This window comes from Symphodus melops (assembly GCF_947650265.1).
Source record: "Symphodus melops genome assembly, chromosome: 6".
NCBI lineage: Eukaryota > Metazoa > Chordata > Actinopteri > Labriformes > Labridae > Symphodus > Symphodus melops.
In genome coordinates this window covers 10,583,828-10,607,702 of record NC_136696.1, presented here as the reverse complement: position 1 = coordinate 10,607,702, position 23,875 = coordinate 10,583,828, and the positions used below count along the sequence as shown (strand labels likewise).

Below are 23,875 nucleotides of genomic sequence, written 5' to 3'. Positions count from 1 at the left end.
TTTCACTTTGTCTACAGTGTGTATAGAAACCTGACCAACTAGTCAGTGTTGCTACAGAGCAGGCGGTCTGTTGTAACGAGACTGTTGGCTGGTTGGGTTTTATCAGATCACAGAACACATTGCTGTTAGCCCCTAAATGGTTGGTGTTTCACTTTTACACTCTGGTAAATGAACGAATGGTTCTGGGTTATGAATAGAAGAACAACGTCACAGTGTGTTGAAATTCCCAGGTGGAACATTTTGCCTCGTCAAAAAGATATTGATATCAGTTTTATAGGCTTTAACGACATGTAAATAGTACAATAGAAGCCTTACAAAGCATTTGAAATGGCATTGGAGGTAAATAGGATTTATTTGGCACCGCCTTAGAAGGTTGAAACAAAAGTCGAAAAGTAAACATTCTTTCCAGACTATGTGTTGTTTCTAAAATAATCCACAGCACGTGTTGTGTACAGTTTTCAAAGGACTTATTTTGCTTTTTTCTGGATTAGGCAGAGTGCCAAATACCCTTTTGTTTTATTTAAGCATGCAGCACAAAGACACTTTGGGTTTGAATCAAAATGTCAGTGGCAAACATGTTAAAGCTGCTGCCATTTTATGTACAGTGTTGCCAAGTGAATCAAAGAATTTGAGCTAAATTCCATATGTAGTCTGTGGCCAGTTGGTCAAAAAACCCCAATACTCTTTAAGAAGGAAACCAAGCCTGGATGAGTCTCCTTAAAAACCATGTGCTAGTTTGAAGTTAGTGAGCAAATATAGGGCTTTATTTAGAAAAGGACATACAGGAAATGGGGGGAAAAAAAGTTGTCACAGAAACCACAAAAATAAAACATTTTAGTAATCATATTTCTATAGCACCTTTAAAAACAAAGTGCTTTGACATTCAAGCAAAAGTAACATTGAGATAAAGCAGAGCAACCAAAAAGACGACACGCGAACATAACGGCAAAAAACCCCAACTACAAAACCATGTTAAGAACCCACCAGCGTAAAATGAGGTCAGGGGGAACAGATGATGGAAGCAACTTAGTGTTGAAAAAACTCATCGATGACAAACATTGCAAAAGGGAAGTATGTCCACACAGAACATATAACCTGCCTGCAGTTTAGTAATTGTTACAGAGGACAAGGTCCAGCTTTTATCAGCTACCTCTTGTTGAACAGTAGGTGATAAAGTGAACTTTTAAACAGCAATCCACTTTCACCCAGTTGTTCACAATCAACAGGAAAAGCTCAACCTTACACCCTTTAGAAGCCACCTACAGCTCCAGTGGAAAGAAAAGGTGTCTGTGTGTGTGGGGGGGGGGTTAATTTCCAGGTATTTTTACACAAAGAGTGCATTTCCTGTTAACGTGTCAAGCTGCAGACCGCTCTGTGACGATGAAAACGTTTTCTGAGGGAGTTCTTTGGAGGAGAACAAGATGGTAGAGACGTGCAGTTTTGGCTCAGCAGATTTGACTGAGCTCTTAGGAATGTAGCACAGCTGTAAAGCCTGCAGGCTGAGGAGGAGCTGCTGCTTCTCATTCAGCGCTGGTGTAGTGGACGCACTCTGGAGGACGAAGTCCTCTGTCTCCAGTTGTGTTTCTAAAATGAGCCATATGATCTCTCTGCTTCCCTTCAATTCACCGTTTGATGGGATAACTATGGATTTTAGTCACCAAGGACATGTATCATGATTCCAGCCCTTTACTGACCTACATGAGTGTAACAGGAACTGGAAACCTAATACACAAACAAACACAAGATTTCTATATCTCTGAAATGTATTTCATTTTTCAATACATGAACTTCTTGTCATTAAAAACAATGTACAAAGATTGTAAAGAGAAATTTATGGGGGGGTGGGGGGGGGGGGGGGGGTGGTGCTGGGAGTAGAAGGCTCATACACTTTATACACATCTCATACACATGAAGAAAATATTGAATTACCAGTGGGTTGGTACTAAAAAATGGTTGATAAAAGACAGATTAAAAGATACATTAATTGGATTGCAAGTGTCTTATAATCGTACCTAAAACGTAAATATAGAATATTAAATAGAAGCAGGAGCAATTTCCACATTACTGTATTACAAACAATTTCTAATATAATTCTTCCAGTCGAGCAATTAGAGGCCAAATGACAAAATGTGTTTGAGGGCTTTTTTAAAATTATGTAACCAGTTTTCTCTCATTTGTTTGTTCTGAAAATGTATTTTCCCTCCAATGAATTTTCCGATTTCTTTCTCTGCAGACTAGAGGAAGTTAATCTAGACATTGGTGTCAAACAAATGTAAAATTATTTATTTTGATACACCAGTATTAACAAAAAGTTGGGAAGTGAAACAATTCTCTGCTGTATGTTCTGAACTAATAGAAAAAAATGGGTCCCTGGAATACTGTTTGAAGCTAAAAAAAAAAAGATACCAGGAGAGTTAGTGTCACTGCTGCATGCCCTCCACTAGCATTTTATATTCTCTGTTTCAGGGACCACATGTTCCTCTGAGGACAGGTTGTGTAGACTTTTGACTATATACCACAGAATATGTACACTTCTCCAACTTTCACATTTCTTTACCAAAACTCCACGGTGCCCTTTTAACATGTATGAATGCATCTGTCGTCAATTGAATATCTTCGATATCCAGCTTTATTTGAGAGCTGCGATTAGAACATATGTTTTCATGAAGTTTGCAGTGACATCCTCATGTGTTCATCATGTCTGTGTCCTTGTCAAAATGTATTGCAGACACACACGCAGGAAATCCTGCTGAGGTCTAGAGCCAGTCAGTCTTTAATCAAAACTTTGCCCTGCAGTGACAGAGGCCGTCTTATGATTCAGAGCTGCCACTGTAACTGAACGTGTGTGTGTGTGTGTCTGTATGTACTCAGGTGTCACTGTGTGTTGTTCCTTCCACTGGGCTGACAGGTGATGACGCTCTGCCTTGCTGTTGATTTTGCACTCAAAGCTGTCTGCACATCAGCACTCCTGTTTATTCGACTATCCTGCACATTAGCGGCACAATAGGAGGAGGCTCTTAAAAATGCATGAGGACACATTGCATTAATTTTTCATGAGTTACTCTCACCGCCTCCCATGAGATGGTTTTCTTGCTGCCTGCCGCAATGAAGCTGGGAAATCCAGAAAAGTCATGGAGAGAGAAGCACACAGGAAGTACACTGAGAGGAGTCATGCAACGCATCAAGGGCAAGATGGAGCCTGCTGCTGCTGCACAGTGTTGGCCAACAACTCAACTTCATTTTGAGAGTTCTTTCACAATCAGACAGAGTGAGGTATGGAGCTCACCATTCAATACCTTGAGCTTCAACTGAGTCAAAAATCTTACCAACTGATAGATCGATTCAAAACTGGCGTATATACAGTATCTATACAGATGATGCTATTCCATCATTTACATGTTAGTCACACTTGTCCTCTCATATGCCACAACCTGGTAACTGTACTTGTTGTACATCTGCAGTGGTCTTTATTGCACCACTATACAGGGAAGAGTGGCAAAGGAGAAGTTGAATCACAAAAAATGGAGATAGAAGTAAAAAGTTGTACATTTTATCATCACCGTACTAAAAGCCAAGGTACACAAGCAATTACTTAAACAAAGTGCAGTAATTCGTGATTAATTTTGACAATTATTTCTGTTACTTTTACGCAGCCCACAACAAGAGTTTGACAATGATTTTGGTGGGATAGGTTCACACTTAACATATAACTAAAGTCTTATCCTAAAACAGAAGAATGAATAAAGTAAAGTATAATGAACAGACAGACTACACAGTGTGATTAAAAAGCTCCCATAGGCTACTCTTTAGCTGTGTTTGAGAGGTAAGTAGGCCACCATACAAAGGCTTCAGGTCAAGTTTCAAAACCTGTTCCTTAAAATTCCCCTTGGCTGTATTTAAAGAGCACACAATGTTTAAAACCAGTTCAGGTGAAGCTCTCTGTAAATAATAGAAACCACTCGACCTACTTTTTGAGCACAGTAAATTAAAACGGGGATTCAATGGAAAAAAAAAACATTTGTGGAAATACACACAAAAAAATAACAAATAAATGCTGAGTTTCGAGATATTCCCGAAAATCTAAAATATTACTCAACAGTTTTATGGATTTTAACATTTCTGAGCAACTAAAGCGCAGAAGAAAGACTTAGATTAGATACCCTCATGTTGCACCTGTGATTGTTTCTTTTTTCTACAACACTTTAATTAACAGCTTCATACTTTCAGTCAGCCAGTGTTTATGGTGAGTGACTGGAGGCACACAAGCAGGCTGTTTGCGAACAAAAGGAGACATGACATGGCCTCTTTAACGTTTATTGATCTGTTTGTCTGTGGTGATTTGATCTGCCTTTTAATTCTTGAATAATTTAGTGAGGAGGAATTTGGTCCTTAAACACGTACACACTTTTTTTTATGATTCACGTTATCTAAAGTAAAACGCTAAACACCTGAAACAACTATCAAACAAAGAAAAAACAAAACAAACAACAACAGACAAACAGACAAGGGCATGAAAAACTCCGAGTTACTTTCTTCTTGGCCCACATCCCCATGGTTTACTCTAATTGGCTGTAGCACGGACCAATGAGAGAGAAGAGCGCGAGGGGAAACATGGAGGAGAAGCTCGAGCTTGAATTAGCAGACCTAGGACATCAAATAAATGTCAACCATAACGACACACTTTGGCTCTGAATAACATCAAATGTAATATTTCATACAAAGTGAAATGAGTGCATCGTGTGACTCTGAGAAGAGGACTCTGTCGACTCTTCTGGGTGAGTAAACGTGTTGTGTAGTTGTGAGCAGTTTGACAGGCAGAGGATGAAGTCTAAACAAGCCTTCACATTAACTTGTCTTTTCAATAGCAAGCGTGTTGTCATTATATTTACCATGGCTTGAGTAAACAAGCATTTAGATGAAGTGAAATAAGTTTGTGCAGAAGAACAAGTCTTCAAATGACATTATTGTTTGAGAGTTGTACTGAACGGTAATATTCATTGAACTTTTTCTTTATGAATAAATAGTTCTGAGACTTATATGTGTTGTTTTGTATTCTCAGCTGGTCGTGTTGTGAAGAGGCCAAAGCAGGAGGATGGTCAGTGGCTGCAGGAGGCAGCGATCCAGCTGTTGGAGCAGCAGCAGAGCCTCAGCTGTCTGCTCAGGGAGGTCGGGGTGAGGCCGGCCACTAAAAAACAAATACAACACATCCACAAACATGACAAGAATAAATGACTACCCTAACATCTTATATTATTCTGATCTGAGGTATGACAGTGGCATGAATCAAGATGACTTAATGTTAACTCCAGAAGATAAATTTCCCTTAATGGAAATTGTAATGCCATGATATTGTGTTTGGTTAAATTTGTCATGATTGAGAAACTGTGGGATTTTCTTAAATGATTTAAAAAAATGCTATTTAGAAACTGGAAGTGATGAACTGTGATAATTTAATGTATCTGTGTTAATTTACCTTTTTAAACTTTTCTCTCTCAAAGACTCCAGATCTGTGCAACATTTTTCAATCACAGAATGAAAAGCAGAATCAGTCTGAAGACGTCTTAGCTGCTCTTCAAGGTTCACTGCTGGGTGAGCAGCGTCTCTTTATATACGAGTCAGCTGCTGAAATGTATGACAGTTGATCTCATAACCGCAGGACGTTTTGTGTTGTCTGTGGATAGTGTGTGAGCTGAGGCGTCAAGCCTCCAAGCTTGGTGTCCCGGTGGTGGGACTGTCGGTCGAGATGATGCTGAAGAGACTGAGGGAGATCACTGATACTGAGAAGGAGGAAGAAGATACGAGGAGATATCTGCTCTCCTCCTCTCAACGAGTGAGTACCTGACAGCAGGACTTGGAGTCGCTGTGGCACAATCCAGGTCAAGAATAAAACCATTGCCTTAAAAGAACTCCTGAAAAAGAAGTAGTTGTTAAATCAAAGTTCTCCCACCTGAACCTTTACCTTACACATCATCAACGTTGAAGACTTCAAGACTTTTCAGGCCAAATATGTGTCATGTTTAAGCAGGCCACGGCATCATGCAGAAAAACGGTCCATGTGGAGAAGAGCTTGAACACATTGTCCAAATGCAGATTTGGTGGATAATGGCTTCAGGGGTTCAGTTCTCAACTGGGAATATACACACAAGGTTTCTGACATATAGACATATAAATGTTTATATTTTTTCTCATTGCTTATAGCAAAAAAACCAAACAAACACATGGTTTTGGTTTTGGTGAGACTGGTTAAAAGAAGTGAAAAATTGACTTATTATTATGAAAGAAAGATATTTGACCTTTAAATTACGTTCATTTCTCATCCCGTTGTAATTCCATCCAGTAGCTTTTTTTTTTCTTTCCTTTCTTTTCAGTTCTTGATCTTTATAAACCACTTTTCTGGATTTGTTAAACTCAAACGATGCACTTTTGCTTCTAAGAGCCAATCAACATGTCGTAGGTATCCAACTCTCATCTTCAAATGTATGTAGCAAATGGTCAGCTCCACCCTTTAGTTCAATGTCTCCGTATGTCTTCCTCTGTCATCATGGTGTCCTATGCACAGTCACTTCACAATTCTACTCCCTGTTGTTCCAGTTCTGAATGTCTAACGTTGTTGCTGCCTCACATCAGTGCTGCAGATCTGTTGGCAGATTGTTCCCTCTGTGGCTGTGCCTTGTTGAACCTTGTTCAGATTCCGCACACAGCCTGTTAAATATAAATGTGTCATTCCTGTCGCGCATAGGCCCAGCTGTGTGTCCTGCTGGAGACCTGCAGAGAACTGCTGTCACAGGGAGCCCTCTGCCCCAAGCTCCTCTGGCAGGAGTACAGAAGAGAAGAGGTGTGTGTGAGGCTTCCAGAAACACATTTACTTCTTACATTACCTGGGTCATGCAGGTTCCTTTTTAACACATTTGTTTGAAGCCGGTGAGTCAGAGTTTAAACACAGTGAAAGAGCTCTCTCACTGACTCAGACTGCCACTTTGTAAAAAGTCAGGATAGAATTGAAAGCCTTTATTGTCATTATACAAATTGTACATCGAGATGACTTGGCTTCACCTTAGAGTGCACACAGTGAAAAACAACGAGAGGAATATAAAAAGTGACTCTAGTTAATGTCAGGTGGGATATGTGTGGTAGGACTCATTTACAGTTAGCAGCATAATACATTTGAATAGATACAGCAGAAATATCAGATCAGTTATTTAGGATATATAAAAATGTAAATATTTGCACCGTATGAAACGTGAACTGTAGCAGGATATAAAAGATATCTTGACGACGTCTTACAAAATGAAATGTTACAGCAAATGAAGTATTGAATTCAGTGTTTTTACAGAGGCTACCTAACCTGGAGCTGGTGTACCAACTTCATGTTCACAGCATCGTCACGCTGAATGACATTTTACAGAGGTAAGAAATGGTTCCATTTGATAAGGAGAGGTAGAAGTCAACTCCGAATCCAGAAACACACGCATCTCTACTTGAACACACGACAGCTTTAATTCATACGGAGACTGAGTACATTGTTGTCTCGCTCATACAGCTTACTGAAGCTGCATGTGTGACCTGTATCATTGTTGTATTCAGTGTTACTGTGATGCATCACTGAATACAACAAAAGTTCAAACTTTAAGTTCACTCTGAAGAACACACACTCACACTTGACTGTCAGGTTTGGAAAAGCGCCCCTTTCTAGACGTCTTTAGAGTTACTAGAATGTTTCACTTAGAGCCCAGTTCACAGACGGACTTAAATATCGGCTCAACACAAGAGAGATGGACTTTAGAAATGAAGTCACGGCACACCTGAAGCGAAACTCGTCACCCCTTGTTGTTGCCTTTCAGTGATGAAGCGGTGAGACTCTGGTTGGGCTCTCAGCTGAAGTCTCTGTGCAGCTGCAGACTTTCACATGGGGAGGAGGAGGAGGAGGAGACCAGAGAGGTTCAACAGAAAGTTTTCATCAGTAAGGATACAGATGCATTGTCTGAGTCTATGATACTTCCACACGGGTAGAATCAGTTTTTTCCTCTCATCGAGCACTACTTTAAAAAAAAAGATCTGATTCTGTAAGTCGTGCTAAAACTCATCTCACAACTTTGTTGCCTCACTAACGTGACTTCCTCTCTGCAGCTAAGACGGCTGACTAGTCAAGTGATGCTCTTTCTTACGTATTGCATGAACACGTTGAATATAAGAATCAGCCTATCACAGATCTGTGTTGCAGCTTTGGTTGGAGTTTTGGTGGGAACGGGCTTCGAACAGAACCCTGATCCAGTGTCAGCCGAGCAGAGGACGTCACTGCTCTGCTGCTCCGTGTTGGATGATACGCTCTCCTGTGAGTCTGTGTGGCTTTGTTCTACTCGCCCTGCTCTGCGGTGATGAAATATTTAGTACGGCACTTTCTTTCACACCTCTGGAACTTGAAAGCTACTCTTACTGAAGCATTATTTAAGGACTTGACTTTTTTATCTCACACTTTCTACCTTTTCATTGTTGTTGTCTTTTCCTCTGCAGGGCTGCTAGACTCTGTGGAGGAAACTTTAAAGCCTCAGTGTGCAGGACCAGGACCAGGACCAGGACCTGGACCAGGACCAGGACCTGAGCTATGGTGCTTTGAGATTGCAAAAACTTTCTGTTATTCAGATTAAAGCTTCTGTCTGAATAAGGAGTCAAAAATTAGACAGACAGCATGAAAAGAAACAAGATGGAGGAAGAGTGAATGATAACTTAGTTATGTCTGATAAATAAATAAATGTTTGACTGTTAACAAGAGCAAAGTTTGATAAAATAGTACACACGTTGAAAAAGGTAAGATTTAATATCGTCTTTAAAATAACTGAGAAGGTTAAATTGAAATGGCAAACTTTTAATACAATGCCGGTCAGAGGACTAGTTATTAGCATAGAGACGAAAAGGACTGATTTGCCCACAGGGGGCGCCAAAATCAACCAATCTGAAAGTTCCTCACAACGACTTAGAACATTTGCTAAAGCTCGTTATGCTTTCATGCATGGTGCATTTGGATCTGTTAGTCAGTATGTGGAAGTGTCTCTCATCATAGTGTGCTCACTTTGGCTGGAAAAAAACCAACCCTTTATGTAACGTCACACTGGCTTTGTAGACTTTGAAGCTTTTTTATTGTTCGCATCTAACAGGTTTTTTCACCCTCGGCTGTCCATTATTGAGCTCACTTTTTACTTCATCTGTTCCTGTAGCTGAAAAACCGACGAATCATCGTAAAGACTTCAAGTTGTCTGTGCTGACGTGTTTCAAACATCTTCCCGATCACCTGACGGGAGGGGGATTCTGTTTAAACTCTGACTCTGGAGTGTTTAAATGCCTACTGTACTCATCCTGATATGATGGAGCAGACAAAGCTGGCACATGTCATCAGACTGTTTGCTTTCATCTGTTACTGTAACTCTAGCTGCATGCGTCAAACAGGAAGACAAACAAAGACACGATGCCACAGTGTGCTGATCCATCCTCATTTAAAGCAATGACAGTGTAATCTTATCTCTCCAGTTAACAGTCAACAACATGCATGTTTTGACTGTACTAAGTAAAATGAATAGCAAAGTTTCTCAAGATGTTTTGTGCATGTCTGTACTCTGGATCGTGTGTTTAAAATAGAGGAAGTGTATGACACAGGCTGTCTCTGTTTCTCTCTTTTTCTGTCCCGGGTTTTGTGCAGGATTAAGATCTTTGATGCTTCCTTGTGTGGAGTGTCAGCGTCAGCAGACGCCCTGCAGCGTTTCTTCACACACTCCCTTACACACACTCTGACATACAAGCCTCGACTTACAGGTGAGCACGAGAAATGGATTGTTTCCCAAATTGACTGCTTTTAACAAAACTTTAATTTAAAGAACACATCAGCATCACTCATCAGGTACAAACATGTAGTGCTGTGATGTAAAATACCCGCTGTCTTCATTTTATTATTATTAATCTTTTATTCTTTTTTTTTTAAACCTGAACATTAAATCTTTATTTTTGTTTCCTCAGTTTCAGATGCCATCTCTTTGCAGAACAAGTGGATGTTTGCAAAAACCAGCCGCTTGTTGACGTCTCTTTTTCGCAAGGTACCTTTGTCTTTACACCAAGAAATCCACAGAGATGGTGCTATAAGGTGTTTAGTGTCATGATCTCGCTGCAGATTGACCCTCTCTCCACTAAATGTAAACTACAGGGAACAACATGGGAGTAAACAATGAGGGGGATTTCTTCTTGTTCAAGAATGAGTCTGTCTGGTCCAATCCAGATCAGTCAAAACTAGGACTGGACGATATAACTACAAATGTTATCACAATGGAAATGTTCATTTATCGATATCGACAAGTGTCAAATTATATTTCTTTCAAATGTCCAAGGTCGAAAGTTGAAGATGCCTGATGTTTAATTAGAGTTTAACCATTCTTTAACATCAGAACATTTGACAATCATGAGCTCAGTGCACGGTGCTCAATCATTCAATCGTTCTTCGTTTTATTGCCCAGGCCTTAAAACTCTCTCCTCCTCCTCTTCGGTTTCTTGGTCGATCAGTTTGAACATGTAACAGAAACGCTTGATTCAAACAGGAAACATGTTTTTTTTCATTTCATGGGGACTTTAAAGTAGCCAAAGTTTGAAGGCCCTCTTTTCGAGAAGAACTACAGTATTTGACTTCAAACGTTCGCTGTGATTTAACATTTCCCATTTCCACAATGCTACGCAGTTAGCAATTTGTTAGAGCCTGAATTCTTCTTATTTTTTATTGACTTTGGAAGAGAAAACAACAAAATCTCTTTACACTTGACAACGTATTTGCACAGATCTCACTCAGCATTTATAAAGACAGCATAGTGCACATGACATTAACAGTGGTGTTAAACCTTCAGCCCTTTGAGCTTCAAGGATTCAGATCTTTCTCTCATTTCTTAAAAAAAAAAAAAAAAGAATCCCTCAAATACAGTATTTTAACTTTTCTAGAGTGATGACATCAGATAGCAGAGATTTCCACAGTTGAAAAGAAGAGGACTCACTTTATCTTTATAGCCTTCTTCCAATAAAAATACGGAGAACTCTTGTAAATATACGTTTTTGTTGTTGTCTTTTTCTTTTTAAGCTGGCTGTGATATTCAGCATGGAGCAGCTGCTGAGTCACCTGCAGCACGTTTTGGAAACTCATGAGGTCAACTGGAAACACGTCCTGTGCTTCGTCTCCACTCTGCTGGTTTATAACCCCTGTGCCCAGTCCAGCCTGAGAGGTGACACCCGTAGCTCTTTACATTAAACCTCCACAGTGCCAGGATGTGACCTTATCTAATGCAGGGAACATTTTTTAAGTATTTTTCTTAATTAATTTTAAAAAAGTTCTGAACCAGCATAAAAACCTACATTTTACACGTGTGTGTATAATTACAGTGTGACATTAGAAATAGATCAGATCAGCAGTTTCTTTAAAATAATCTCAGTTTTTCTTAATTCACTTTTTTTAAACAAAGAAAACACATTTAAAAAATCTGATTCTCTGAGTAGTTTATCAATGAGTATTACATTTGTATTTTAGTCTAACAGGCATGTCATATCTGTTTGTGTCAGATCTGCTTTCCAGACTGCTGACTAATGCATTCGAAGGGTACGACTTGGAAAACATGATAACGGCCTTCCTATTGGCTCGACAGGGGGCGCTGGAGGGACCCGGCATATTCCCCTCGTACAACGACTGGTTCAAGGTTCACCAAATCTTTTAGACATCAGCTCAAACATGTTTAAGTATCTCGCTGTCACAATGCTGGAAATGCTTTTATTCAATCTAACACCAGACTGAGAGCAGGAGCTCAGGCGGGTTTTAAGCCTCTGCATAAACTGTTAGATTGCATTATAGTGAATCCTTCATGAAATCAAAAAGGATGAGTGATCAATAATGTTCCCATACAGTGTGCGCCGTACATTTGTCAACATGTCAGTTTGTTCTGTAAAACGTGTGTCTCTGAATGATTGTGTTTGTGACTTCTGCTCTTTCTGCTGCCTGCCTCAAGTAGACACTCGACCATCTGAAGGGTTTGACCCTTCTGCATTGACTTTATTTATTTATTTATTTTTTGGTTCTTTACATATAAAGATTCACACACCTGTGTGTCTATCTCTTAAAGTTGATACTTTACTTTTGGTATCCACTGCCTTTGTTTCATTGATACTTATCTACATTTTCAGATGTCCTTTGGAGGAGGCAGCAGCTACCATGCAACCAGCAAGAAATCTCTGGTGTTTCTGCTCAAGTTCCTCTCAGACTTGGTGCCCTTCGAGCCCCCGCAATACCTCAAGGTGACATCCTGCATGTGTGTCTGACTCTGAAACATGATAGCTGATAGATGGGCCTTTGATAGTCAGGACGCTTAAATGGAGGCTTTTTGCAGCAAACACTGAGAGGGTGAAGTGTTGAGGAATGTAGACGAGATAAATATAGAGCAAGATATAATAATGCACAAGAAATACAGCTGTGACTTTTGCCACCTCTCCATCACACTCACACTGCAGGTTCACATCCTGCACCCTCCATATGTACCTGTGAAACACCGCAGCCTGCTGATGGAGTATGTCTCTCTGGCGAAGACAAGACTGGCTGATCTCAAGGTGTGAGAAGGAGTGAAAACTAATGAAAGAACAAACTCTGAACCCGTCCTTACTGCATTATTATACATTCTTGTTTTCATATGGAAACACTCGAGCAGTGACTCTCTTGTGTCCATGCAGGAGTCAGTGGAGGACATGGGCTTGTATGAGGATGTTTCTGGTGCAGGAGGAGCATCTGTGCAGGTGAGACTGACACCTAGTGGATTGTTTGTGTAATGATTCCTGTTGATGACTTGTTGCTGCTTTACTATTTTTACCTTTTACAATTAATGCCAGACCTCAGGCAGAATGTCTTTAATGGAGCTCTTTGAATCACTTGGCTGAGGAAAGGAGGGAAAGGCAATTCAACATTGTTCCTTTGTATTGACCTTTTTTTATGGGGGTGGGGATAAATAACTAACTAAAATAAAAATAACTGCCAATGTTATAATGTGATGTTACCCATGAAAGATATCTGCACTCCAGGCGTTCAGTTGCAGCCTTTACACTGGACACTTCTATCAGCTCATAGAGAGGAGATTATCATAGTGACGTCATGACATTGTCTGACAGCTTTAAAGGATGGTGACAAGTTCTCCAGGCGTCACTTTCCCCCCGACAGCCGAGTACAAGGATCACCGTCGTCCATACATAATGACTAAGTGTTAGAGCAGAGGAAAAATAAAGAAAATGTGTGTGCTGAGCTGTGTGAGTGACTTGGAAAGAGGAGAGAGAACAAGGACGGAGAATCTCTCTGGCCTTGTCTGGGTTTCTTGGTACTCTCCCTAGTCCACGTTAGGTTTTTTGAGCAGTTCACCACCTCCCTGAAGAAAACAGCTTTACCCAACCTTCTCGAAAGCTTGCCCTAACTTGACAATAAGAAAAGAACAACTTTCTCGCTCTCTGACGGTCCTCTGTGATCACTCCATTTAAACGTGTCCTCTTGTCTTCACTGTGAATGGACGATTAGTTTTTACGTTTCCTCATGATTTTATTTTCTGGTTTTTGTTGTCTCTATATGTTTTTTACTGAGATATCTGATGAGCTGCTTGAATAGTTAAACTGTTGTGAAGTTTAAAAACAGTGCTGAATGAAGCAATAAAATAAGATGTTACAAATAAACAGAAGTAAGGTGGGGACTTTCCAGTTGGTTTAGAGTATTATGCTAAGCTGTAAATAGCTTAGCTGATATAATCATACTGTGGTCGGATTCTTCATGCCAGTTAATAAGGTCCCATTGATGCTTAAATATCAGTATTTTAAATGTGTGTAGCTTCAGGCATGGCACAGCAAATGTCATTGTCCTCTTGTGCAGTGACAATAAAGACTTGTTTTCTTCTATTCTAATGTTCGTGTGCTGTCTCAGTGCCAGGCCGCCCAGGATGTGGAGAAGGCTGTTTTTCTGTTCGAGAGCACAGGAAAAATCTCAGCCACAGTTATGGAGGCCAGGTATCCAGCAGCATTATCATCTGATTAAGTGCAGTCTGCAGAGTGTATCACAGGACAGATCTGGACGTTATAACTGAGGGGAACAAACGAGGACAGATTAATGACACCTCTGTCCTTTCAGTATTTTCCGCAGGCCGTATTTCCTGACACGTTTCCTCTCTGCGTTGCTGACACCACGAGTAGTGAGCCACTTCACTTTTCCATTTTGGATTATAAGAAGCCAAAAGGGAAGTTTGTCAGATATCTTCATGCACCTTTCTTTCACTCTTAGCTTCCTGTGAAGGCTGATGCTCGGATGAGTTTCATCGAAGCTCTGAAAAAGTGAGTCGTTGTTATCAAGACTCTTAACATTTTATTTATTTTTTACAGATGACGATTACATATAATTTTATCTCAACTTTTAACCCAATGAATTCTTTTTTTCTTTTTTCTTTTTTTTTAAACATTTGTGGGTCTGGTGAAACAAAGAGTTCATTTTATCCTGTAACAGAAATGAAAAATGAGTTGATCCTGTTTGTTTTGTCTGCATTCAGAGCAGATAAGATCCCTGCTGCTCAGTATTTGTCCTACGTGGAGGCCTGTCAGAAAGAGAGACAGACGGATGGTGAGTATTTCCTACAAGTGAACATCTATTTGAATTCTGTTTGTGGGTGTTCAACATCAAACGTTTGGATTCCTTTCATGATGCTTCTGCTTCTGATGGCCTGCAAAACATTTTCAACAAGAAGAGAAATATCCCAGAGTAGCACAGCATGCTTACATTATGTAAGGCTGCAGTGAGGGGCCTGGAATAATGCAAGTACTATCTAATTGTAAATGCATGACATTGTCATGTTTTATTCACACATGCACAAAATTCTGGACAATTTACAGATGTTTTTTGCTGTAAGCTGCACAAACAGCCACATGATGTTTTTCTCATGGTGAGCCGATGACTGAATTCAGCCGATTGTTTTCAGGACAAATTGACACTGACAGAGCAGACGGGTGTCAAAGCTTCAAACGTTACTGGTGTGATAGAACGCTCTTCTGTTGATTCTGTGAACATGTCCAATTAGACGAAGCAAAAGATGTCTGTGCCCGTCTCGTTTCAGGGAGTGCAGTGTGCTTGGATACTAACGACGATCCTCTGGAGGTCCTAAAGAGTCAGCTGCATGACTTCACACAGCTGGTTGTTGAGGGAGATGATGGAGGTAGGTATTTCAGGACACAAGAAACAATGGCTCACAGAGACGCACACGTTGATGTTTCACACGTTGTAGTAAGGCTCGTGAATTCATGAGTCGATGTTGATGACACATGCAGCGTGTTTGATCTCTGTCTCTGATCAAAGAACTCTTTTTAGATCATCAAAATGCGACATTAATGAAACTGTGAAGATTTTCACGTGTCTCACATTGTCTCCCGTGCATTTCCTGTCTTTCTTCTTTTTTTTTTTCTTTTTTTTTTCATGTACTCCTAGAGATGTCAGCACAGCTATCCAGGATCTTGCACACACTGAGTGTGATCTTTCCCGGCCGACCCGACAACTCTACTGGACAAAGAGTCATCGACCTTCACATCGACACTCCTCAGTCTCCCGAGCTTCACGTCAAAGTATGCAATAAATGACTGTCCTGTCTTCTCTCTGAATATTCAGTCTGTAGCCCCTTAACCTGCTGTCTCAGACACCTGTAGGATAGTTAGTGATAATGTACATTCCTTATGAGTCACTTCTTTGTATCCTTAGGTCGTCAACATGATCCTGAGAAACTTTTGCCAAAGCATGTTAGGCGCTTCCCGAGGAAACCCTCCGAATAAGTAAGTGAAGCAGCGTTTTCTCAAGGCTTACAGACAATGAGTGAGGAGGTGTAAGTAGTGAAAAAGAAAAAAACAACTCCCAAATGGAATATGAATCAGATCCAGTCAGTCTTGATGTCACCTGTGCCTTGGTGCTGATTTTTTTTTTTTGTTGTCTCTGCAGACAGAACCTGTGGGCCTCCAGGTTTGTTGGCATGCTGCTGGGTAACACACAGTTCCTGTCCAGCCTCTTACACAGACTCTGGGACTTGTTTTATAACCAGGTACATAAAGAAACACTTTTTTTATATTTATCTGAAATCTGCAAAAGATTTTCCTCAATTAAGCTTCAAATGAGTTCTTCCATTCATACCTCCACATCCCTCCCAACGGTTCAACTCTTCTGTGCAAAAGGAGTCATCGCTGAGCGCAGCACACATACTGGGTGTAGCAGCATTAGTGGTCCACCTGCACGCCTCCATTCCCCAGAGTCCTCTGGTTCAGCTGGTCCCGCACGTCCTGCCTAAGCCCGTGCCTGTTGGAGAAGCTCTGAGCCTTGCGCTGCGTTGCAGTACACACACTAAGATGCTTTTCTGTGCCAGGTGAGGTTTAAAGACTTCTTCTTGAAAGCATCACGTTATGATGGGAATTACTCCCAAGTCCTCCTGTAGGCTTCAGGCCTGCCTGCCACACTTCCTCACAGTCTTCTTGTTGGTGTCCAGGTTGTGTGTGTCAGCTGTGTGTTACGGGATCTGCAGAGGAGACACACTGCCTCAGCAGCAACAACAGGACTACATCCTCACCAGCTTTTATAAGAAGGTATGTTTTTTGTGATTGATGATACATATTAGGAGTTTAAAGGCAATGTGTGCAACCTTTTACATAAAATATGTAAATACAGCAGAAATGGAGTTTATCCTGTTTAAATATATCTCTGAGTCATGACGGTCTACAATGAGGGTGAGTCCCAAAAGCTGTATTGTTGTCGGGCCATGTTTACAGGGACGGCTTAGTGTATAAAGCTGTTTTAGTCAAGGACAAGAGAAAATAAGAATAACATAGTCACTGCTTATTTGGATGTGAGTGGAGAGCTGTTGGCCGTGTGGAGGAGAGCGATGGCTCAATGTTATTTCAGGTTTTATGCTGGTGCTCAAGGGCGAGATCTACTGGATCAAAATGTTATAATGTTGTGATTTGAGAGTTTGGATTGGTTCTCAGCATTTGCATGCAGCATTTGTATTGATGTTGTGCTTATAAAGGTAAGTGTTTATTGTTTTATACTGTGACAGTTCAGAATGCACATTTAATAGTGTTACTATGAATCTCACGATATATAAAACCATGATGATGGTATATTGTATTAACTATCCCATTTGGCATTTTCTTTCCAACTCAGAGCAAACAGCCCTTATACTTATATTGATACAGTAAACGTGAACAATATTAGTACTATGGCTGTGGTTAAATGTAGATATGACATTACAATGTCCTCCTGAATTGGGTGATATGATAATTAACTCACTGTTGCCAGATATGGTATTTTTTATTCTTTTAATCAGGCTTTAACATATTTCTCAGCCAGTTTCATCAAGTTCAGAGATGAAGCTTGATAAGTGGTGAGACTGAAGTGATGGCAGTGAAACAGTAAGACTGTATCATCTTCTCACAGGCCACCTATCCCTCATTGTACAGTGTTGTGAGTCACGCTGTGAAAACAGAACAGAAAACATATAATCCTAATGTCAACGTGTAACTGTTTGTGCAGCTTCTGTACCTCATCCCAAGACTGTTGCCTGAAGCCAGAGGAACTCCCGTCACTGCTGCAGGTGCAGCTAGTGAACGCATGGAGGAGAACCTGCCCGGTCTGTGGAGCAACGCCACAGACACCAACAGCACCTGGAGGACGACTGCCTGGCACCTGTGGAAGCACCCTGCTTTTTGTCAGCTCCAACACAAGCCACATTATCAGGTGAAGTGGTTCCTGTGTAATAAAGAGCAAACTATGATGTAGAGTGAGCATCAGAGGCAAATTAGAGGCTCTGAAATATTCACGTTAAATTTAACTGATGGATCGTTTGTGAAGTTATTGTTCTCAGAATGGCTGACCAACGAGCTCCGTGTGCAGAGAAATGAAGACGCCCTGTCAGACCCAGAGCGGTGAGACAGAACACACATCAACTCTTTCACATGTGCTATCAGACGCACTGCAGACATGATGTTTATTCACACAGTAACTTTGTGTGAATAAAGTCAGGAGTACCAGCAGTGGGCCTGCATGGAGCACTACCTGCCTCTCTCAGTGGAGCAGGGAGGCTGTGGAGGAGACATGAGGAACCTCTGCACTCATCTGCTGAGTGCCATCATGGACCAGCAGCACAGGTGGGTGTGCATGTTTGAAAAAAATAGTTGTTTGTTATATTTTGTGTTGTAAGTTCATTTGAATTAATACAATTTAATGATAAAATAATAAAAATAAAAAAAATAAAAATTGTGTAGCTGGTTGGTACAGACTGGTCTCCTGTCCTTTAGGGGGGGGGGGTCTAGTTTTTAGGGTTTAATTCACAGGAACCTCTAAAGTCATGGTCAAGTTTGGGGGAAATTTGACACATCTATGACACTTAAAGCAAATGTGGCTCACTGCTTTTTAAAAACTGCCTATTCATCAGGTATTTAAAATAAATGAAGCCTACAAACCGAGATGTGAGATGATTTCACCTGTTCAGAGAGCGCTGTCATCAGGAAAGCCATAAATCGAACCTCAGGGGAAATTAACATGAAACAGAAGAGACAGACTGTTAGCAAGTAAATGTACTAAAACCTGGACATATTTCTTTACTTCATTTAAATGATGAGTAAACTTAAGCATGCTCTCAGGTGTTTGTAGGTTTTATTTTCAGCTAAGAACAAATCTCAGGTGAGAAAACTTTGGTGAAAGTCTTCTAAGTGGCATCATTGGATTTTTAGAGGAATTAGTAGATAAGACCTCACCCTTCATGATTTTGTCTTTATAAGGCAGCAGCCCATCATAGCAACTTTAATTTTATACTCAGGAAAAATGTAACGTATCCATCAATTTTATGTCAACAGCGACGAAAAACTTCATCACAGAGTTTCAGAAAGAGGAACCTGTCTGCCCGACATCCTGTCGAGATTACAGGTGTGTACTCTGTATACTGTGTGTGTGTCACACTAGTTCAGCTTACACAAGCAAAAGCTGTTGATTACCGTCATGATTTGCTCTCCTACCCGTGTATGTTGTGTGAGTGTGTAGGAGGTCGTCTACGAGATGGAAGTGACCGACATCTCTGGCAGCAGTCGAGGAAGAGCGGATGTGTGTGACTCCCTTTTTGAGTCGGTGAATCAGAGATGTTCTCCTCCGGGGACCTCAGCCTGTCCCAGTGTGAGCAGCGAGCTCAACCTGCAGCGCACACTGAGCACGTGGAACAGGTACACACACACACACACACACACACACACACACACACACGTACACACACGTACACACACACACACACACACACACACACACACACACACACACACGTAACCTAAAACATGTAAAGATAACGTGTGTGTTGCAGGGTGCTGCTGGCTCTCCCAGCTGTGTTGATGGTTCATATAAAGACTGAAGGAGGGAGGACAGTTCTGGACTGTGACAAGCTGATTGAACATGTCAACCAGCATCAGGTCATCTGTTGACATGTTTTATCAATCTTTACCAAATCTCATATGTGTATGAGAGGTATAAACATAGACTGCTCCCAAGCTTATTTCTCTGCTTCATGTTACAGAGGCAGGCGTGTTCTCCGGCTGGGTTACTTTCTTTCCATCTGACGGCACACTTCCTGAAAGTGAGGACCTCTCTATCGAAAAACACAGAATGTGGTTCAGTATGTGTATGAGTTCTAGGTGATAAATAAACAAGTGATGGAGCTGGTTTGGTTTCCTCTGCAGGGTGTGTTATGTGCAAGTGTTCGCTGTGGTCGCTCGAGGGAGGAAGTCAACAGAGCCTGGTCTCACATCAGTGTACACTGTCCTCTTCTCCTGCTCTCCACAGTGGTAATGTTTGCTCTTCATACAGCTGATGGTCTTTCTTAACTTTATGAACACTGTCCAAGAGTCAAACACAGATTTCTGAAACGATACAATAATCTATCTGATCAGCCAATATTGGTCTGTACCTGTGAAAGTAGTGTTTCATTATAACGATCTCAGCCTGCTGTCTTTAAAAGTAAAACCTGCAGAAAATGTAAAGCAAGGCTGGTTCTGCAGGGTGCTTTGAATCACTTCGTCTGACACGTACAGCAAATACATCCGTATCGAAATGATCAAAATTGCTGATGTTCTTCTTTTGTTTTTTAAGGTCATAAAGAGTTTTCCTTTCTGTCTGTCTCTAACTGTTAAAGAACTACTTACAGGAGCTTTAACGGAGTGTGTATTTGTTTTGCATGTGCAGCACTGGTGGGATCGTCTGTCTCCTTTGCTGTTGTCTCTGTGGTGTCGTCTACGTGATGGAGAGCCCCTGCCAGAGCAGCTGCAGCTCCTCACTGACTGTCACCGCTGGGCATCCAGGTACCAAACTGCATTCTCATAACACGCTCATTTTGAAACTTTGATGGAACTCATGTTAGCTCTGTTTTCATAAGTTACTCTTTGTGTCTGGGATACGGAGAACTTGGCTTATCGTTCTGTAACTTTTGATTGTGTGCCATTTAGTTTAGAGAAGGATCTGCTGTCGTCGTCACCACCACCAGTACCTGCAGCTTCAGCTCTGCTGCTGGCTGCCTGCCTGCACTGTGCCTGGCGAGGCTGTGTTTGTGACCCACAGGGCTTTAGTGCTGCCATGAAGAAGCTGAGACCAGAGGGGACAAAACAGGTGAGCATCAAGAACCATTACACCTCCCACACGGCGTTTATGTAACCTCTCAACCCTGTTAATCATGCTCATCCTGTCTTTATCATAAATTAAAAATCTGAAACTGAAGTAAACACAATTATCTGTATACTTAATAATTACGCTAAGAATGACTACGGGCTAGACACCAACTTCTTAAAGGCCAATAAAGACTCTCTGGTGTGTCCTATAAGTCATATTGTCAATTTATCTATCAAACGCTCTGTGTTTCTGGCAGCTTGGAAGGTTGCCACAGTTAGCCCAATGTTTAAATCAGGAAATAAAACACACACACACACACACACACACACACATATATATACATACATGCATGCATGCCTATAAGCATCCTCCCTGTAATCTTCAAAATAATAGAAACTTGGGTGGCTAATCCACTAACTGACCACCTAAATGAGTCCAGCTCTCTACATCCCATACAATGTGTCCGTGCCCAACACTCAACACAAATTGCCGTCACTGTTTATTTATTTTATTTTAAAAACAAAAAGTTTGTTGGTCCTGTCTTTAGATTTAAAAAATGTATCTGACATTGTCGATCACCAGGTTCTACTCTCACTGTAACTTCTCTGACCAGGCTGATTGGATGAAATCATATATATTAAACAGAAAGCAGTGTCAAGTCTCCTTACCTTGAGTGTTCAGTGGCGGTCCCACAAGGGTCAATACTTGGGCCTATTTTATGTTCTTTTATTTATCAATAATCTGTGTACCCAAATGTCAATGTTCACATGTATGCAGATTATACAGTCAAAACTCTCACATCAGCAGTGAGCCACATTCAGGAAAGTAAAATAAATTCTAATTATGATGAGGTGAAATGTTCCACACCACTACACTCCTTTACCTTCACAAATAAATACTTTCAGACAAACAAGGAGCTGTGTTTATGACTTTTGAAGGTGTGTGTGTGTTTTTATACGTTCTCTGTATAAAGCTGAGATGTCCTCTCTCTATGTTTCCCATCTCTCGTGTATTCACTTGCTGCTCTCTCATTTCTCCCTGCAGGTGCTGGTTCTTCTGTTTTTCCTGTTTGTGAACGACTGTCTGTCAGCTCTTCTGTTTCCTCAGGTAAATGCCCCGAATGAATTCCTCAAACGCCTTGTGTTTAAGTTTAAGAGTGGATGTAGTAAAGGAGCAGATATGACAGATCTGTCATTTAGTCCCAGCTCGTACCGAATGATAGACATAAATGTTCATTATAAGATGTCAGGTTAGCCGAGTCTGTCTTTCTAAAGGACAGAGTCATCCTCATGCCATTATCTGTTTTTATTACTGCTGTAGGAGAAGAGCCAACAGAAAGAAAGGACTTTTTGCACTGAGCTGCTGCGAGTGTTGGTGGACTCTGCTGACTGGCTTCTCATTTTTAATTCACATGGTATTTCTTCTGTTGTCACATATTGGTTCATGAAGCTGTAAACATCATTCTCGTTGCCTGGTTGTAATTATTTAGTAGTAATGCAACTAGCTCTGACATGAAGTGTTTTCTCTTTTAAATATGGATGCATTACTAAATGACAAATAATCATCATTTTTCCCTTGCTTTAGATAAGAATGTTTCCCATTTGGTAACCATGGTTACATCAGACGAGTTTACCCGACTGATGCCTTGGGCCTTCTACAGGTAACTATTTTCACAAACATCAAATATTGGGTGCTGGTGAAGCTCAGTGGTTAAGTCACGCGCCCCAATGTACGGACGCCACAGTCCTCCAAGTCACAGCCCCGGGTTCAACTAGCATCCTTTGTCATCTACTGCATGTCAACCTTCAATCCTTGTTTCAAGCTCTATACACTGTGCTGTCTTCTCAATAAATGACATGAGCCAAAACACTTGTATACTTTTATTTGATAAGACAGCTGAAGAGAGAGAGAAAAGCATGTACAGATAGAGAGGGGGGTGACATGCAGTAAAGGGCTTAGGGATTGAACCTACGGCTGCTGCCACAAGGACCATTGTATGTTTGCAAATTTTATTTTACAACACTTTACATAAAAAAATACCTGAACCTCCCTTTCATCTGTGTGTGTGTGTGTGTGTGTTTAGCCTGCTGCTCCAGCAGAGTGCTGATCTCCAACAGAGGGCTTTGAGGGGTCCAGGGTTCCTCCATACAGCTGTGCTCTGCTACATCAATCTGCTGCAGCTTTTCCTGGAAGGACACAAACTAACACCAGCAGCTGAGCACTCTGACCATCAGGTGATCAAACCTCGTGGTTTTTCCTCCGTCTCTCGACCATGTGACTCAAATCTGTAACATCACTCTTGAAATAAAATCTGTTAATTGTATTGTCAGATGGAGTCCTTCCACATTCTGAGGCAGGCCAAGCAGTTTCTTCTGAGAGCAATTTCACAGACGTCTCCGACTGCTCTGTCCGCCAGCCAACTCGCACAGGTAAAACACACACACACACACACACACACACACACATTTTAAAATCTTTTATCAAGGACACCTCTCTTCAATCTCCATATTCGTTCCTTTCTTTATTGTGTGTTTCCTGGTCCAGCTGCAGTCTCGGTGTGTAGACCTGGACCCAGAGGTGGCAGCAGCTCTCTCCGTGCAGCTCGACCCTCACAGCCACAGCCCCGAGATGGACTTCCTGTAAACAGCTCCACACAATCAAAGACATTGTCTCAAGTGATCAGTTCAGTCTACTATACAGTAACGTCTGCCCTCTTCAGTTGACCAGCTGTTTGTTCGAGTGTCAGTCTTCTTTGCGTCCCACTGACACATCGTGTGTCCTTGTTGTGATATTTATTCATCTGTTCAAATTTGACATCGAAAGATTCAAAAACTCTTCACACTCGGCTTTGTAAAAAAAAAAGAAGTTGCAATTTATTTACATTATACACATAGTACTTCATAACACATGTACATCTGAAGCCCTTTCCACTGTTTACAACACAGGAGTTAACTCTAACTCTTAGAGCGGAGCGTTGCAGCGAGGTCAGAAAAAAACAGTGACTTAATAAAAGTGAATGTTTGATTCTGCACCGTGAGGATGTTACACACACTTTACATGATTAAAATATTGCATAATCTGAGTAACATTTGAAGTACTTTCTCTCCGCTGGATGCTGCAGTGTACTTCAGAATGAGTGTATGGATTCATTCAGCCCACAGGCTGAGTTAATGTATC

General features: G+C 41.0%; 1 protein-coding gene across 1 annotated transcript; it reads left to right on the top strand.

The window, feature by feature from the left end:
* The first annotated feature begins 4,574 nt into the window (after nt 1-4,574).
* Nucleotides 4,575-23,780, top strand: fanca (FA complementation group A). Its single transcript, XM_079345934.1, has 42 exons — nt 4,575-4,775; nt 5,060-5,172; nt 5,499-5,589; nt 5,682-5,830; nt 6,740-6,835; nt 7,334-7,407; nt 7,842-7,960; nt 8,222-8,332; nt 8,512-8,605; nt 9,692-9,804; nt 10,006-10,082; nt 11,105-11,246; nt 11,581-11,714; nt 12,196-12,306; nt 12,520-12,615; nt 12,736-12,798; nt 13,961-14,043; nt 14,165-14,225; nt 14,315-14,364; nt 14,577-14,647; nt 15,138-15,236; nt 15,506-15,639; nt 15,773-15,843; nt 16,007-16,106; nt 16,237-16,424; nt 16,545-16,641; nt 17,588-17,791; nt 17,906-17,979; nt 18,073-18,201; nt 18,910-18,979; nt 19,094-19,269; nt 19,404-19,509; nt 19,614-19,673; nt 19,777-19,881; nt 20,279-20,394; nt 20,539-20,698; nt 21,743-21,805; nt 22,019-22,112; nt 22,283-22,358; nt 22,782-22,932; nt 23,029-23,127; nt 23,243-23,780. The coding sequence occupies exons 1-42, from the start codon at nt 4,727-4,729 to the stop codon at nt 23,339-23,341; spliced, it is 4,368 nt and encodes a 1,455-aa protein (XP_079202060.1). The 5' UTR covers nt 4,575-4,726; the 3' UTR covers nt 23,342-23,780.
* Nucleotides 23,781-23,875: the final 95 nt, after the last annotated feature.